This window comes from Prionailurus bengalensis, chromosome E4 (genome assembly GCF_016509475.1).
Source record: "Prionailurus bengalensis isolate Pbe53 chromosome E4, Fcat_Pben_1.1_paternal_pri, whole genome shotgun sequence".
In the NCBI taxonomy this organism is placed as follows: Eukaryota; Metazoa; Chordata; class Mammalia; order Carnivora; family Felidae; genus Prionailurus; species Prionailurus bengalensis.
In genome coordinates, this window is record NC_057360.1 from 66,917,207 (window position 1) to 66,934,281 (window position 17,075).

A 17,075-nucleotide genomic window follows, 5' to 3' on the forward strand; every position below is an offset into this window, starting at 1 on the left:
CCCCCCCCCCCTGAAAAGTGGGTCTGCGAACCTCAGGTCACCCGGAAGAGCGGTAGGAAGGCCGGAGGTGAGTCACGGGGCGCGCACCTTTCTCCGGACCTCTCGGTTTCCCGGGGTGTGAGCACGTGCCGTGCAGTGTCCCTCTGTCGTCTGTCTGCGTTTCAGCAGGGTGAGCACTTGCTACCCGAAGGGCAGGGACACGTCCGGCAGCCCCGTGAGACTCCCACCACTGCCCCCATCGTATGGATGAAGAAACCGAGCCTCCGAGGAGCGCAAGAAGCGGTGCCCCTCCTGAGACGCGCGCCCCGCCGCCGCCCCGGGGCCCGGGCCCCCCTTCCACCGGCCCCGTTGTGCGCACAGTCCGCTTTTATGGGGCTATGACCCTTCCTCGCGGCCTCCTCCCTCGGAAGGCCACTGCGTGGCGTCTCTCCCCGCGACTCCAGCACGGCGGGGCGGGGCGCAGGGACGCGGGCCGCCCCGCTTCCCGAACTCCAGGGGTTAAGGCCCGGGTCCCGCCCCCTTTCCCGCCAGCCCGGCGGGAGTATGAATAGCCCCGTTCCCTCCGCGGACGTCCAGTCGCCGGGCTGCTCCTCGCCCCGCCCCGTCATTGTCCCCGCCGGACTCCCTTTCCCGTCCGTCCCCCGTCCGTCCTCGGAGCTCTGAGAGTCGCTGGCTTCCCCCGCCGCCCCGCGTCTCTCCACCGTCGGCGGGCCAGCCTTGCGAGCAAGATGGAGGGCTGCCTGGGGGAGGAATCTTTCCAGATGTGGGAGCTCAACCGGCGCCTGGAGGCCTACGTGGCGCGGGTCAAGGCGCTGGAGGAGCAGAACGAGCTGCTCGGCGCGGAGCTCGGGGGCCTCCGGGCGCAGACCGGGGACGCCTCGTGGAGGGCCCGCGCCGACGACGAGCTGGCGGCCCTGCGGGCGCTCGTCGACCGGCGCTGGCGCGAGAAGCACGCGGCCGAGGTGGCGCGCGACAACCTGGCGGAGGAGGCGGAGGGCGTGGCGGCCCGGTGCCAGCAGCAGCGGCGGGCGCGGGAGCGGGCGGCGGCCGAGGCGGCCCGCAGCCGGCGCGAGGCCGAGGCCGAGAAGGGCGCCCGGGCGCGGCTGAGCTCGCGGGCCGCGGAGCTGGAGCGGGAGCTGGAGGCCGTGTGCGCGGCGCACGAGCAGGAGCGCGCCGCCCTGAGCGCCCGGCCCCGCGCCCCCCGCCGCCCCGCCGCGCCCCGCGGGCCCCCCGCGCCGGCCCCCGAGCTGCACGAGCTGGCGCGGCGGCTGGGCGAGGCGTGGCGCGGGGCGGTGCGCGGCTACCAGGAGCGCGTGGCGCTCATGGAGGCGTCGCTGGGCCAGGCCCGCGAGCGCCTGGGCCGCGCCGTGCAGGGCGCCCGCGAGGGCCGCCTGGAGCTGCGGCAGCTGCGGGCGGAGCGCGGCGGCCTCCGGGAGCGCCGGGCCGCGCTGGAGCACAGGTTGGAGGGCCGCTGGCAGGAGCGGCTGCGGGCCACCGAGCAGTTCCAGGTGACCGCGGGGTGCGGGCGAGCGGGGCGGGCCCCGGGGGGCCGGCAGGGGGGCCGGGAGGGGGGGTGGCCCGGGGACGGCAGCGGGGAGCGGGGGCGGAGGTGCTGCCGATGCGGGGGCCGCTTCTCAGGGAGGCCGACCTGGTGCCGGAGGCCCTTGACTTTCCCAACTTTGTCTAGAGGAGGGCGGGAACGGCGGGGGTTCGGGGCCCTGTCACAGCGCGCCTCCCCCCCCCCCCCCCCCCCCCGCCTCCCGGGAGGGCAGCGGGGCGCAGGAAGCTCGCGGTGGCCTCCTCCTCACTGTCCGGACGGTTCCCGGGCCTCTCCCTCGGAAGATGCGCACGACACCGCTACCCGCCCCCCGCCCGCGCCCCCGCCCCCGCCCCCGCAGCGCGGAGTCGGCGGGTCTGGCCACTGCCCTCCTCCCTCCGACACGGGGCGCGGGTGGGTCAGGGGCCCTGGGTGTGCGGCCACCAGCCCTTCTCCCGTGTCTAGGCTTCTCAGCTCCCCTCGCACATTCCAGAGGCCTGGGACAGCTGCTCCCCCTCGCACGGTGCGATGGGGCCAGCAGCTGAGAAAACAGCCTCCTGCCTGGGCCAGACAGAGGTCCCCCCCCCCCCCCCCCCCCCCCCCCCCCCCCCCCCCCCGCCCCGTCTCTCTGAGAAGAAAGATTCCAGAACTGGTGGGAAGCGGAGGGGGGTGGGGGGGCTGGTGTGAGGACCAGGAGACTGTGATTGGGACCGGCGGTTGGCCTCCAGCCCTGCGGGGCCCCAGGCCTCTTGATGAATGGTTTTTCCTTCTGCTTCCGCTTCCACTCCCCCCCCTCCCCTCTGTAACCCATCTCCTCTCCTCCTTCCCCTCCCCTTTACCACGGGAGAGGGGCAAGAGGGGCCACCGTCCTCCTCTTGGGAGGGATTCGGGCGGCCCGGGGCGGAATCCGCTCTCCAGAGAAGTCAGGCAGGGGGCCGGGGCCGGCCGCCCAGGGGGCTGCAGGTTGGCCGGCAACCGCCCCTTCACTGGCTGCCTCTGGCTTGTCCTGCAGCTGGCTGTGGAGGCCCTGGAGCAGGAGAAGGAGAGCCTGCAGAGCCAGATTGCCCAGGTCCTCGAAGGTCGGCAGCAGCTGGCACACCTCAAGATGTCCCTCAGCCTGGAGGTGGCCACATACAGGTATGGGTGGACCCGCCCGCCCAGGCGCGTGCGCACACACACCCGCCCGAGGCAGAGACCCCCCCCCCCAAGGGGCTCAGGGCCATGGGTGCTGGTAACTGTGCTACCACTAGATTCTGATTCTAGACTGATCCCTGCCATACCAGGCTGTGTCCCCCCTGAGCCCACCTGCTCCCCCGTGGTCCAGACCATAGAAGCATCCAGTGCCAGGAAACCCCTCAAGGAGAGGTGATGTTGCCGAGGGGGACGGCCTCAGGAGAGACAGCTGGACATGTGTGGGGCATCTCCATCCAGACCCTCCCCCAAGGGGGTGAAAAGCCCAGTCTCTGTGTGTGTGCTCATGCGGAGGGGGTTGATGTCCCCGGGCAGCCCCAGAAAGGAGGAATTACAGGTGTGGGGGGCGGGGTGGCGCTGACTAGCCACCTGACCTGGGCCTCTGTCTCCCTGTCTGCAGACGGGACATGGGCCGGGTGACATCCAAGGCCCCTTCCACACTGACTCCCCCTCAAGCCCCAGGGCCCTGGCCCTGCCTAGCCCTTCTGCTGATCACATTTCCTGTTGGCTCCAGAAAGGCTGAGACCGAGGAAGGGCTGGTCCTGGCTCTGTGGCCTTGGGCAAAGCCACAGTCTCTTCTGGGAAACTGGTCTGCTGGGCCGAGGACCTAGTGATGAGCCCGAGGAAGGGGCTTTGCCACGGGGGGGGGGGGGGGGGGGCAGGGCTAGACACGCTATGAGGGCTATGAGGACAATGACCCCAGAATTCACAGGCCAACAAAATCAGGGGGCCTGGGACAGGTTCAGGAGGGCAGGGGAGGCAGGGCCCAGAGAGGGAAGGCCAGTGAGGGTCTTGGGACGGGGAAGAGAGTGTTGTATGGCCATGGAGCCCAGAGCCTAGAGAGCAGGACAGAGGTGTGACCATGGCAGTCACTCGTCAGACTCAGAGCCCTTGAAGAAGAGTAGAGAGAGAGTAGATGTTCAGCATAGCTTCCCCCTCCCCTATCAGCCCCCTCCTCCTCATTCCCCGTGGGGCACTGAGGCAGGGTCATGGACACAAAGACCTCTGTTGCCCTGAAAGGCTTGGGATCCAGAGTGCTTAGAGATCCCAGGATGAGGGTCTTGACCCCCAATCAAACCACTGAGGGGAAGGTCTGGGCAGGCTTAGCCACTGGTTTTTGAAGCATGAAAAGGATTTAGAGAGAGAGCGCAGAATTCATTTGCTTTTGTCTGTGAGCAGCTTTGGGGGCCCTGGGGGAGAAGGAGGGAGCCTATATCCCATGGGAACGGCCTGAGAATTCCCATTTCCCCCAGGAAGCCCCCTACTCAGACCCTCCAGAAGGCACTGCGGACAAAGGCAGCAATTAGCATGAGAATCGGCCCCACAGGGAGGATGAGATCACTGGCCTGGGTGTGTGTGTGTGTGTGTGTGTGTGTGTGTGTGTACACTGTGGGAATCTGCTTGTGTCTGTGAGTCTAGCCCTGTGTCCCAAATAAGTGTGTGGTGCCGTGTGAACCAAGTGTGTGATATCTGCGGGTCTGTGTCCGTGTGCTTTCACGTGTACAGCCAAGTATAGCCCCGCGTGTAGCTTTTGTGTGACAGCGGTGACAATGGAGAGGAAGCCTGCGGGGCCAGGGACCGCAAGCTTAGCCGAGTTCTCCGGGGCTGGCTTGCCTGCAGGCCTTTGGGCAGAGGAGGACTGACTGACTTTTCCTCCCTCATCCCCAGGACCCTCCTAGAGGCTGAGAACTCCCGGCTGCAGACCCCCGGCAGTGGTTCCAAGGCTTCCCTCAGCTTCCAGGGTAAGAGGAGGGGGGCCAGATTCCCCCAGACTCTCCCCTTCTTTGCTCTTTAAACCCTGGAGCCATTCCTCTCCTGGGAGGCAAGTCTAGGTCTTGACTCCTTGGCCTCATCAGCCGGGTGTGTACTCTCAGCTCCACTAGCCAGTGGAAGGTGGGGGCAGGGCTCGCGGCACTCTTGCTGGAAGTGGGGGCCCCTGCCCGTACCTACTGACCCTGTTTCTTGCCCTCTGCCTTTCCAGACCCTAAGCTGGAGCTGCATTTCTCTGGGACGCCAGAGGGCCGGCATCTGGGACCTTTGCTCTCTGCCCTGAGCCCTACTCCCCTCTCCTCGCCCTTGCCTGACACCCTGGAGACACCTGTGCCAGGCTTTCTGAAGAGCCAGGAATTCCTCCAGGCCCGTACCCCAACCTTGGCCAGCACCCCCATCCCGCCCCCACTTCTGGCTCCCTGCGCTGTTACAGATGCAGAGATCAAAACCCAGGATGCCCCCCTCTCCCTGCTCCAGCCGCAGCTTGGGAGGCAGTGGGCTCCAGAGGCCATATGGGCTAAAGCCAAGGAGGCCATCCCTACCAGCGTCCTGCCAGGACCAGAGGAACCCGGGGGTGAGCAACAAGAGGCCAGTACAGGCCAGTCCCCTGAGGATCATACCTCCTCAGCCCCACCCCTCAACCCTGACCGCCCTAGTTTAGAGGCCAAAGGTGGAGAACCCAATGGGTCTGGAATGTCCAGCAGATTTCAGGAGGAAGGTGAAGGGCAAATTGGGGGACTGGCAGAGAAAGAAACAGCCATAGAGGTCAAAATGGTGAATGGTCTGCAGCAGGAAACATGGCAAGAAGATGGGGGTCTGAACATGAAGAAAATCCAGGACTCCCAGGGTCATTTGGAAAAAGAAACTCTGAAGTCTCTGGAAGAGGAAATTCAAGGGCCACTGATGTCTCTGGAAGAACAGACCCATGAGACACTGAGATCTCTAGAGAAAGAGAATCCAGAATCTCTGCGGTCTTCAGAAGAAGAGAGTCTAGACACATCAAAAGGTCTAGAAAAGGAGACTCAAGAGCTATTGATGTCTTTAGAAGAAAAGAATGCAGATGTAGTGAGACCTCAAGAAAAAGAGACTCTAGAACTACTCAAGCCTGTAGGAAATGAGGACTCACAGACATTGCAATCTCTAGAAAAGGAGAATCAAGAACTAATGAGGTCTCTTGAAGGTACTCTAGAGACGTTTTTATATCCAGAGAAGGAAAGTCAAGAATTAGTGAGGTCTCGAGAAGAGAACTTTGAGTCAATGAGAGATCTAGAAAAGGAGAACCGAGAGGCACTGAGAACTCTAGAAGATGGGAATCGAGAGAACTTGAGACTACAAGAAAGAGAGAACCAGGAGTTTCTGAACTCTCCAGAAGATGAGAAGCACAAGACCTTGAGAACTCTAGAAAAAGAGAACCAGGAACCACTGAGGTCTCTGGAAGAAGACCAGGACACAGGGAGACCTCTAGAAAAAGAGAACCAAGAACCAGTGAAGTCTCTAGAAGATGAGAACCAGGAGACAATGAGACCACTAGAAACAGAGAACCAGAGGTCCTTGAGGTCTTTAGAAGAAGAGGACCAGGAAACAATGAAGCCTCTAGAAAAAGAGAACCAAGAGCCAGTGTGGTCTCTAGAAGAAGACCAGGCAACATTGAGACTTCTAGAAAAAGAGAACCAGAAGCCAGTGGGATCTCTAGATAAGAACCAGGAGACACTGAGACCTCTAGAAAAAGAGGACCAGGAGCCAGTGGGGTCTCTAGAAGATGAGAACCAGGAGACATTGAGACCACTAGAAAAAGAGAACCAGAGGTCCTTGAGGTCTTTAGAAGAAGAGGACCAGGAGACAATGAAGCCTCTAGAAACAGAGAACCAGAGGTTCTTGAGGTCTTTAGAAGAAGAGGACCAGGAGACAATGAAGCCTCTAGAAAAAGAGAACCAAGAGCCAGTGTGGTCTCTAGAAGAAGACCAGGCAACATTGAGACTTCTAGAAAAAGAGAACCAGAAGCCAGTGGGATCTCTAGATAAGAACCAGGAGACACTGAGACCTCTAGAAATAGAGGACCAGGAGCCAGTGGGGTCTCTAGAAGATGAGAACCAGGAGACATTGAGACCACTAGAAAAAGAGAACCAGGGGTCTCTAGAAGAAGACGACGGCCAGGAGACAATGAGGCCTCTAGAAAAAGAGAACCAAGAACCAGTGAAGTCTCTAGAGGATGAGAACCAGGAGACAATGAGACCACCAGAAAAAGAGAACCAGAGGTCCTTGAGGTCTTTAGGAGAAGAGGACCAGGAGACATTGAAGCCTCTAGAAAAAGAGAACCAGAGGTCTCTAGAAGAAGATGACGACCAGGAGACAATGAGGCCTCTAGAAAAAGAGAGCCAGGAGCCAGTGGAGTCTTCAGAAGAAGACCAGGCAACACCGAGACTTCTAGAAAAGGTGAAACTAGAACCACTAAAGTCTCTTGGAAAAGACCAGGAGATATTTCGACCTCTTGAAAAAGAGAATCAACAGTTATTAAGATTCCTAGAAGAAGAGAGTGCAGAGGTGATGGGATCTCCGGAAACAGAGAATTTAGAATCACTCCAGTCAGCAAGAGAAGACTTGGGAATATTGCAGCCTCTAGGAACTCGAGAGCCCCTGTGGTCTCCAGGAGAAGTGAATCAGGAGACAATGAAGCCTCTAGAAAGGGGAAGTCAAGAGCCACTGGAGTCGGTAGAAGAGAACCAGGAGACATTGAGGCTCCTAGAACAGGAGAACCAGGAGTCCCGGAGATCTCCAGGAGAGTGGGGCCTAGAAAATTCGAGACCTCCAGAAGGGAGAGGTCAGGAAAGTCAAAGGTGCCTGATGGAGGAAGAGACCCCGGAGCAGACGAGGAATCAGGAGTCCCCGGGGTCTTTGAAAGAGGAAAGGCAGGAGTCCCCGCTGTCTGCCCGACGCCAGGGGAGGGAAGAGAGAGTGGCGGACCAGGAACTGGATCAGGAAACGCCCCCCAGCGGGGCCGCAGGGGGCAAGGAGGCCGAGGCAGAGCTGGACGTGAGGGAGTGGGGTGGCCTCCCCGGGAAGTCCGCAGGGCACGGAGAACTGCAGCTGGCAGCCGCAAGGGAGGTCTGGAGCTCAGGGGAGAGGCGCCCAGGGGGCCCTGAGCCCGAGGAGCAGAGGGTCCCTGTTGAGGCAGCCAGGGGGGAGGGAGGCCCCGAGGGCTTCCAGGACCCTGAAGGGCAGCCAGAGCAAGCGGGGGGCCCGGGCCTCCGAGCTCCCCAGGGAATGTCGGAGGGGAGAGACCTGGTGTTGGAAGGTGGAGAGGAGGCCCCAAGGGGTGGCCAGGTCTCAGAGGTCGCCTCGACGGCTGTGGGTGAGGCTGCTTCGGGCAGCCAGCAGGGACCAGAGCGGGAGGTGGTGGTGCCACCCGTGGGTGAGGAAGGTTTGGAGGCAGAGAAGAGGCAGGGCTTGGAAGAACCCCAAAAGGACCCAGACGAGGCAGCTGCTCTGAAACCAGAGCTTTCCAGCCCAGCAGGGAGGAGCACAGACCTCCCGGAGCCTCCCAGGGGCTGGGAGGAGTCGGAGCCCGAGGCCCCCTGGGGGGCAGAGGGGGCGTTCCCTGCCGAGACCCTGTGCAGCGCTCTTGGCGGAAGTGGTACCCCTCAGCCCGGGCCCCAGGGGCCCGAGGACGCAGGGGAAGAGGCAGTGTTAGAGCCCGCGTCGCTGCCCAAGCCGTCGGAGCCCCGGTCGCCCACCCCAATCCCTGGAGATGCCCCTGGGCCCCAGCCCCTGGCTGTGGGGAGCCAGGAGGCTGGCTGGGGGCTGGAGGGCCGAGCGGAGGCTCTGGGAGGGGTGGAGGGGGAGCCAGAGGAGCTGGGTTCTGAGGGGAGCCCCGAGGATCTCCAGGAGGAGGGGGAGGAGAACCGAGAGGACAGCGAGGCTGATGAGCTTGGGGAGACTCTTCCTGACTCCACTCCCCTGGGCCTCTATCTCAGGTCCCCCGCCTCCCCCAAGTGGGACCTGCTTGGGGAGCAGAGGCCCCCCCCTCAAGGGGAGACCAGAAAGGAAGGCTGGGATCCTTCTGTGCTGGCCTCTGAAGAGTGTGGGGCCCAGCCAGGGGAAGAGGAGGAGGGGGAGGAGGAGGGGGAGGAGGGGAGGAGGGAGGAGGAATGCGGTCAGGACTCTGACTTGTCGGAGGAATTTGAGGATCTGGAGGCTGAGGGTTCTCTCCTTCCTGGGGTCCCCGGGGAGGCTGTGGAGCCTCCAGGCCAGAGGCCTCAGATGGTGCTGGAGCCTGCAGCCTGGGAAGGGGATGGGGAGTCTGATGGGTTTGCAGATGAGGAAGAGAGTGGGGAGGAGGGCGAGGAAGACAAAGAGGAAGAAGAGGGGAGGGAGCCAGGGGCTGGCCTGTGGGGCCCAGGGCCCTCTGTCAGCACCCTCCGCGCTCTGAGTGGCCCTCAGAGAGGGACCCTCCCGGGCTCTGAGACCGTGGATGTCAGCGTTCCCTGGGACGACAGCTCGCGAGGCATAGCAGCCGATGCCGGTGAGGAGTCCCAGGACAGCACCGAGCCCGAGCCCTCGGGCTCAGAGGAAGAGTCTGACCCTGCTCCCTTGGAGAGGGAGGACCCAGTCCCTGGCCCTCTGGAGAGCCACTGTGGGATGGGAGACACGGGCCTGGGGGTAGGGGACACCCTTGGGGTCAATGGTCGGGTCCCCAGCTTGAAGGAAGAGTTAGAGCATGTGAATGGGGGGGTGGTAAATGGGCTGGAGCAGTCAGAGGGAGGAGGGCAGGGAGAACCAGGGGGCCCCGAGGGGGGCCAAAGGAGCCCCTTGGAGGACGAGGAGGAGGGGGGTGCCCTGAAGACTCCTTGGGCAGGACCTTCTCTTCACCTGGGCCCAGGCCAGTTCCTGAAGTTCGGTCAGAGGGAAGGAGACGTGGAGTCTTGGTCCTCGGGCGAGGACTAGAGCGAGACCCCTCTCCCCTCACTGAGGACTTGGTGGGGTGGGGGTGGGGGCCCCGAGCCCCCTCCCTGCTCAGAGGCAGCACCCTTAAGTTATGATCTCTTGACCTGTGGTTTCTGTCCCGGAGGCCTGACTTGCCAGGGCGAAACAAGGGGTGGCACAGGGAGACGCTCCAAGAACAGAGGCCCCCAGACCCTGCGAAGGGGCCACCCCGCCGGCACTGTCCCTCGAGGCTTAAGCCGGCTGAACCGCTGTAGGACTAGGCCCTTTCCTGACGCCCCCTTTCTCCCCCTCCTGCCAGTGGGGGAGGGCTCCTCCCAGGAGAGGGGGCTGTGGCACCCTTCACCGTGATGTGCCCCCTCATCGCACCTTCTTGGGGTGTCTGGCCACCCGTGAGGGTGTGTTCCCGTGTCCTGACCCCCTGTGTTCCTGCCCCCTCGTGTCTGGCTCATCCCTGCCTGAATAAAGTCATGCTTCCACCTACCAAGTCTGGACGCCTCCTTCCCTAATTTGGGGGTCCGCAGGGCGGGCAGAGGAGGCCCGAGTGACTGGGGGAGGAAGCAGGGAGTGCTAGTGCCGGGCCCGGCCACCCTCTGAGGACAGGAGGAGCTGGATGACCTCGTGGGACCAGGGGACGGCCGGGCGGCAGTCCGGGTGACCCCAGGGCTGGCAGAAGCCAGGCCCATCATCATCTTTACCCACAGCGCTGATGACAGGGGATTAGGCCCAGGGCCGCCCCACCTTGTGCACCCCCCACCCCCACCCCGGCCCCTCGGTGCCGCCAGTATAATGAGCCCCTTGCATCCAAACCCAAACAGTTGTCTGGCCTGTGATGTCTCCTCCGAGTGGCCGGGTCAGAGCAGGATGGGGGAACAGGAGGCCCGCTCTGCCTCAGTCTGGCTGCGTGGCCTCTGGCCAGTGTTTGACCTCTCTGAGCCTCAGATTCAGCCACACGGTGAGGGGCGCTGGGCTGGGGGGCAGGAGGAGGCTGGGGGGAGCGGGAGCCGCGGTTTAGATCTTCCCCGGGACTTGCCTCTTGAAAAGCGATGCTGATGTGAGGGAGGGGTAGGCCAGCAGGTGCGAAGGACCCAGGGGGCTATGCTGTCAGCTGGGGTTTGGCCTGGGGTCCCCCCCACCCCCAGCCATAGCTTCTCCCTGCCCCCATCTCTCTTCCCAGGAGTCCTCTGGGTCCCTGTGTGGGGCAGAGGGAGACGAGGGGTTCCTGGATGAGATGGGGCCCTGGAGCCTGGATGCCCAGAGAGACAGCAGGCCCGGCCCAGGCCGTCCCCCTAAGTGTCCCCGGTGGGGGCGGGGGTGGGGCTGCCCAACAAGGGTTCCACATTTGGAGGCCAGCCCAGGTCCCGGAGCGGGGTCTTCCCCTCCCCAGGTCCAAGGCCAAGGGCAGGGGGACAATGAGAGGGGAAGTCCCAGCCCTGCTGGCCCCCACTCAGGACCTCTGGCCAAGGAGGGGTGGACAGGAGGCGCCCTAATAGAATTGTACTGTCTGCTTCTCTGCACACGCCTTTCTCCTTCTCCGCTTGGGAGTCTCTGTCTCGGGGCCCCAGGCCCCCATGTCACACACACCCCTGCCCGTGGGTCCAGGATCTTGGGTGTCCCCACCCTTCTGGCCAAGCCCCCTCTCTCCTTCCTGTACCCACTGCTGACAAGGCCTTGTCTGACCCTGCCGGGCATCCAGGCCAGTAAGGCCGACTCCCTGCCCCTCCGAAGGGGACAGAGGAGCCCTGTGCTTGATTTCCCCAGGCCCTCGGGCACCACCGCCTGGGCGAGGGGCCAAGGACAGAGGCCACACCAAACAGTCCTTCCCTGTCCCCGGTGCCCATCCTGCCCGCTGACACTGGGATCCCTGGTCCCCAACAGAGCTACCCACATGGTCCTAAATGGGGGTGGGAGTGGGGAAGGATGCGAGTTAGAAGCGAGGACCTTCCTAAAGGGGGTACGGGGGTACGTAGTGGGAGGCATGTTCTCTTTGGAAATGGCACTTGTGTCTATGCAGCAGACAAACGAGGGTTAGACAGTAGGAGGGACACTCCTGGTGGGGATAACAGCTGTGAGTGTCACTTTTCGATAAATATTTGCTGAGCATCTACGTGCCGTGCCCCACGCAGATCCTGGGAACCCAGGGTTCCTCGCTCCCTTCTAATTGGACGAGGGCTTCTGAGTGGAAGTCATGTTTGAAAACACGATTAGGAGGCTGTGGGAGCACAGAGCAGGGGACCTCACCTGATCTGGGCTGAGGGAGTATGGGGACAGGTGGAGGGGGAAGCCTGCCCCAAGAACCTGAAGCTGGCCAGTGGGGGGAGGACGTGGAGGAGGAAGAGGAGGAGGATGGAAAGGATCTTAGAGGGAACAGCATGTGCAAAATCCTGGGGCAAGATGACAGAGTCTGGGCATGAGGAGCAGAAGGAAGGTGTGTGTGGCTGGAGGTGGAGAATGAGGGGGAAGAAGGCTCACAGTGAGACTAAAGAGTCTGAGTCACTGGGCCCAGGCCTCACCAGGCGGCCAGAAAGTACACGCTTCTTCCTGGGGGAACGAGGAGACTCTGAAGGGCTTGGGGTCATCAGGTTGGGCATGACCAGGTTTGCATTTTCAAATGCTGCTGATGGGTGGATAGGAGGGTGCAGGAGTGCTCCAGGGAGACTGCTGCAGTGGTCTGGGAGGGGCACTGGTGGCGGTGCGCACGACGAGGGTGTACAAAGGGAAGCAGGTGACCTGATGTGGGGGATGGGGGCTGATGTGGCCGCAGAGGCTCCCAGGGTTTTGGCTTGGGCAGCAGGAGAGGGCCGGCCCATCTTCTGAGCTGGAGCATCCGGCAGGAAGTTGCGACCTCCAGCAGAGAGGGCCAGGGTGGAGACAAGAGCTAGAGGGTGGTTGGCCTAGAGGTCACCTGGAGAGAGCCCGGGACGGAGTCCCCAGGTACCTCCCCGCAGAGAGCACATACTTGTGCAGGGCCTGCAGGGGAGGCCAGGCAGTAGGAGGACCCCGTCATCTCGGCTCCAAGAAAGCACCACTTTGGGCAACACAGTGCCTCTGGGGGCCCTTGAGATGGAGGGATGGATGGATGGACGGATGGACGGACAGATGGATGGATGAGGGAAGGAACAGGCTAAGGGCTGTGATGGAGTCAGGCCTCGGAAGCACTTCGGAGGGTGGAGTCCCCAGAGAAGGGAATGATCAGGCAGCACCCCCCCCCCGCCACCCCCCCTCCCAACACAAGGACAAGTGGGAGGTTATTCTGGGGCCTCCACTGAGTAAATATAGCCTCTGAACTGGGTGGGGGTGGGGTGGGGGGCCGGAGGTGGCTTCCTCGGTTTGTTTGGGGCACTTCCTTATAAGGCTGTGCCGGCTGAGGCGCCAGAGGGTGAGGTCAGGGGCTGAGCTCTCCATTCAGCCAGGCTGATGCTGTCCCTGTCGCTGCCACGGGCCCCACTGCCCGCCACCCGCCGGGGTCTCAGAGGAAATCAAAGGCCTGGGCTCTGGGCTCCGGCCCAGGGAGCTCAGACGGGGCCTCCCAAAGGGCCCCGCGGCCTTCCTGCCTGCTGTGCGAGCCCAGTGCAGGGGTGCGGAGGGTGGCCGTCCAGGGTCCCCTGAGAAAGTGGTCCTGGGTTTCCCCTCAGTGCAGCACTTGCTGTGGCTCCCAGAGTCTCACCCGTATTCCTCCCGCTGCAGGCTGCCCCTCTTCCTCAGGCCTCTTACAAACCCTCAGATTCACTCACTGCTTCCAAAGGCCCTGGCCCTGAAGCCCCCCCTCAGTCCCCCTCTCAGCCCCTCTTTGGGGACCAGCTGCTGCCACTTGACCCTGTGGTGTCTCAGCTGCCGTCTGCTCTGCTGTCCTTGGCAGCCAGGGAAGGAGGAATGTGGTTTAATTTCAGCTGGAATGTGCCCTCTGGGCCGCCCGCGGGCGGGGGAGGGGACGGGGACCGGGCCCACCCAAGCCCAAGAAACCCAAGAGGATTCTGGACTGGGGGACAGGCTCCTGGGTCCCCACCGGGCCCACCCCCACCCCGCAAGGGAGGCTCCGGTCCAGGACGCATCCTACAGCAGGCTGAGTGTTTTTCGAAGCTGGGGCAGGAGATGCTCTTTGTGAACGCGGCGAGTGCTGACACACAGGACCCAGGTGCCACCCCTGAGTCCGCAGGTGTTCGGGAAAGACAAAGAGGGAGCCTCAGGGGGCTGATGCCCCCGGCTCAGGGATGGAAGAGGGAGTGAAGTGAGGGCCTGAGGCCAGGGCGCATGGAGTCTGCGGTGGGAAGCAGGGGGAAACACAGAATTGTTTCCTCTGCACGGGGGCCCTTTCCCTCCCCTCCCCAACCTAGCACCCCACACCCCGATCAGATCAGACTCTGTGTCTTCTCCCACATTCCAGGAGCTGCCTATTTTGGCTCCTGCTCCCCCACGCCTTCCCCAGGCCCCATTATTCCAGGGTCCCCTCCGGTAACCTAACAACAGGGATAGAGCCCAGACCCCAGGGACCCAGGTCCTGGAACCCTCTTGTCCCCTGCAGTCTTCTCTCCCAGTGTCACAAGCTCCCCTCCTCCAGCCCCATTCACCCTGCCCACCCCCATGACTCAGCTGTGGCTCCAGAAATAAACGGAGGCAGATGCCAGGGGGCCACCGTCGAGGAACCACCTCCCAGCAGCTGTGGGCTCAGCTGCTGACAAGCCAGTGCCCCAGGGTCTGGGGAAAGGTGGCCGGAGGGCTTCGGGGGGGGGGGGGAGGTGCCCCACCAGCTCTGCCCCTCGGTCAGCCTCCCTCACCACTCACAAGCCCACCCTTCCCCCGCTCTCCCTTCTTCTGTCCTATCCTCTACCTGCCCTTCCCCCTTCTCCCCGGCCCCTCCACAACTCCTGAATCCCTTGGTTTCCCCTGGGATCCTTCCTTTTCTAGTGACCCCACATGTCACAGAGAACGTCAGCTCACCTTGATGGGGAAACTGAGGCACGGAGAAATGTCCCCTGCCAAAGCTACGAAGAGTCCCTAGATGCCTCTTGGGGGCCATAAACACGGGTCAAGGGGCTGTGGGATGCTCCCCTTAAATGTCCCAGTCCCAAGGGGTCAGCAGCCCTCCCTCGGCTAACAAGCTATCCAAAGACTAAGGAAAGAAAACATCAGGAAATAAACACAGAGGTCGCAAGATCCACCCACTCAGACCGTTAAATAGAGTCCAGAGTCCTCCGGTGGGCGAGTTGCCTCACATTCTTCCTCCTTCTCCCTCTTTCTCGGTTTTCCTCCCTTTCCAGCCCCTTCCTCCTGCTCTTTCCTGAATCTTTTGGTTCTTCCTTCCTGGGAGGAAGCGGGCTGCTTTGCAGCAGGTGGGGCAGGAAGCTACTAGATCTCAGGAAGGAGTAATGAAGGAACCTGGGTCCTCACTTCAGGCAGGGATCTGACCGCAGCCCCCAGGGGGCGCCTCCCACCCCCAGGGGTCTGACAGGCTGAGCATTTTTGGAAGTCTTTGCAGGGGCCGGGACAATGGGGCTCTTTCTCTCCCTGTGCAGGAGACAGGCCTACAGACAGGGCCTCGGGGCTGGGACAAAGGCCCCAGTGAGGTCAGGGCACTGTGTAGGAGTTGGGGGTGGGGAGGTGGGGACCGGGGGAGGAATGGGGAGGTGGGGTGAGGGTCAGAGCAGTCTGGGGGGTTGCTGGGGACCACGGTCATTGGAGGGCCTCTGGAAGGGCCATCTCAGCGGCCTTCAGGCCCCTCTGCGACCAATGGCCAAGCACCTAAGGCTGGACCTCTCTTCTCTACTCGTATCCATACGCTCTGACCTCATCCCAAGAGAACAGGAGACCCTGAGGCGGACCCCACACTAGACATGCGGGAAAGAGGCCGAGTTGAGCCACACATCCAGGGGTTTGACAGGGTGGGCACGTGGTCTGTGCTGTGCCCTGGAAGGTGTCCCCTGCTCCGGGCTCTTCCCAGATGAGGTGCCAAAACCCCCTCCCCAGCCATCTCTCTCTCTCTCTCTCTCTCTCTCTCTCTCACACACACACACACACACACACACACGGGTCAGCACTGGATTCTATTCAGGGTGCTGAGTCATCCCTGGACCGGCTCCCCCTTCTCCAGGAAGCCCAACAAAGCAGGACAAGGCTTCCGTTTCCGGCCGCCTTGCCGAAGCAGCCAGCAGGTGTCCGGGAGGGGGAAAGGATTCGAGTTCCAGCTCTGTGTCAACCTCTGGAACTGCCCTCCTGCACAGGTCGGACGGTGGCCCCCAGCCTGTCGCCGTGGGGGAGATCCAGTGAGGAAGTGTTAGCCGCAGGTCTGGGAAACCCAAGCCCCCTCCGCTCGCCCCCAGGAACCCTCTGGGAAAGCCAGCTGGCCATCCGTCACCGTGAGGATGTTTCCCAGAGAGCCCCCCTTAGGAGCCCAAGGACAGACGCTGCCCCCCCTTCAGCCTCCTTTTTCCTCTTCAGGCCCTACCTTCAAAGACCCAGCTTGTCTCCCTCAACTCACAAATCCACCTAACGCCTGACATCCGAACAGCGCACGGACTAGGCAATCACAGGCAATCCAAGTACAGAATAAAAGGGGGGGTCTGCTCTGGCCTCAGGATCATTTTCCTCCCTGTGGCTCGCGGAGAAACAGCTCCATTCGCGAGCCTTGGGAGGCTGGGTTGTGTGGCGAGGGCAGGGGGAGGGCAGAGGGAGGGGCAGGTGAGCCCTGCGGGAGGAGAGGGGTCGTGGTGGTCGGTGGGTCTGGGAGGTCGTGCTGGATTCCCAGACACAGCTGGTCTGGGGGTCTCCGTGCACGGTGGGCAGCATGGCGGGGAGAAGCCCCCAGCTCCTCCCAACAAGCACCTGTGCTGCGGGCCTCGCTATCTCTGGGTCTTTCTATGCGGCTCGCAGCCTCTGTGATTTGCCCCCTGTCTCTGACTTTTATCAGGTTTTCCCGACTTGCAGGGAAGGACGAATCGCCCATGTGGGCGAAGGCGGTTAAGAGCCGGCACAAGCAGAAGTGTGAACACCTGGCAGCGTGTGCATGTGCGCGACTGCGCCAGGGCGAGGGCCGGGACCCGCGGCAGGAGTTACCCCGTCCGGAAGGCACACGACCACGAGGACCAGTAAGGCACAGTCCTGTACACGCACACTCGCGGCCGCTCATTCTCTCCGGTTCTGAGTGACCTCACCATCTCAACCTCCGATGACTCACAGCCCCCGGGGCCAGCGCGGCACGGCCGGAAGTCACCCTCCGCTCGGCAGCCCGCTACCCGCTTCCCCGCCCGACGGCTGCGAACCAGAGGTCGCGGCGCCCCCTGGCGGTCCCCCGGGACTCTTGCGACTCCCGGCGCCGGGCCCGGCGCACGCACGCGCACACGGCACCCTCAGGCCGACGTGCCTGAGTCCACAGCGCCCTCTGCCGGGCACGGCCTGGGAGACCTACCAAGTCACTCCTTGAGCCCAAGGCCACCGCAGGGCTGGGGACCCCTCCTCTGCTTCTCCCTTCCCGCCTCTCTTCTTCCTCTGCTGGAAGCAAGCCCTCCTGCAGTCTAACCCCCAAACCTGCACTCCCTCAAGTGAACACCCCCCCCCCCCCGTGGGAGCCTCAGAACTGGGACACCAAGGCAGCCGGGTCTCTGCTTTCTCCATGGCCCTCGGTCTCTCTCCCTCCCCAGACTGA

The 17,075-nt window shown here is 62.8% G+C and overlaps 1 protein-coding gene across 5 annotated transcripts; it reads left to right on the forward strand.

The window, feature by feature from the left end:
* Positions 1-558: 558 nt before the first annotated feature.
* NES (nestin) lies at positions 559-9,919 on the forward strand. Of its 5 annotated transcripts, none has more exons than XM_043568995.1 (5): positions 559-1,508; positions 2,550-2,674; positions 4,397-4,470; positions 4,710-6,303; positions 6,820-9,919. In XM_043568995.1, the coding sequence occupies exons 1-5, from the start codon at positions 729-731 to the stop codon at positions 9,437-9,439; spliced, it is 5,193 nt and encodes a 1,730-aa protein (XP_043424930.1). In that variant the 5' UTR covers positions 559-728; the 3' UTR covers positions 9,440-9,919. The 5 variants fall into 5 exon arrangements, with proteins under 5 accessions (XP_043424930.1, XP_043424928.1, XP_043424929.1 ...); XM_043568993.1 differs by having other exon boundaries at positions 4,710-6,174; positions 6,304-9,919; XM_043568994.1 differs by having other exon boundaries at positions 4,710-6,153; positions 6,349-9,919.
* The last annotated feature ends 7,156 nt before the right edge of the window (positions 9,920-17,075 follow it).

Bases quoted from the DNA above. Each gene is read 5' to 3' on its own strand.
- NES (XM_043568990.1), top strand. From the start codon at position 729: ATGGAGGGCTGCCTGGGGGAGGAATCTTTCCAGATGTGGGAGCTCAAC. The intron at 1,509-2,549 runs GTGACCGCGGGG...CTTGTCCTGCAG, and splicing joins GGGCCACCGAGCAGTTCCAG to CTGGCTGTGGAGGCCCTGGA. The intron at 4,471-4,709 runs GTAAGAGGAGGG...CTGCCTTTCCAG, and splicing joins GGCTTCCCTCAGCTTCCAGG to ACCCTAAGCTGGAGCTGCAT.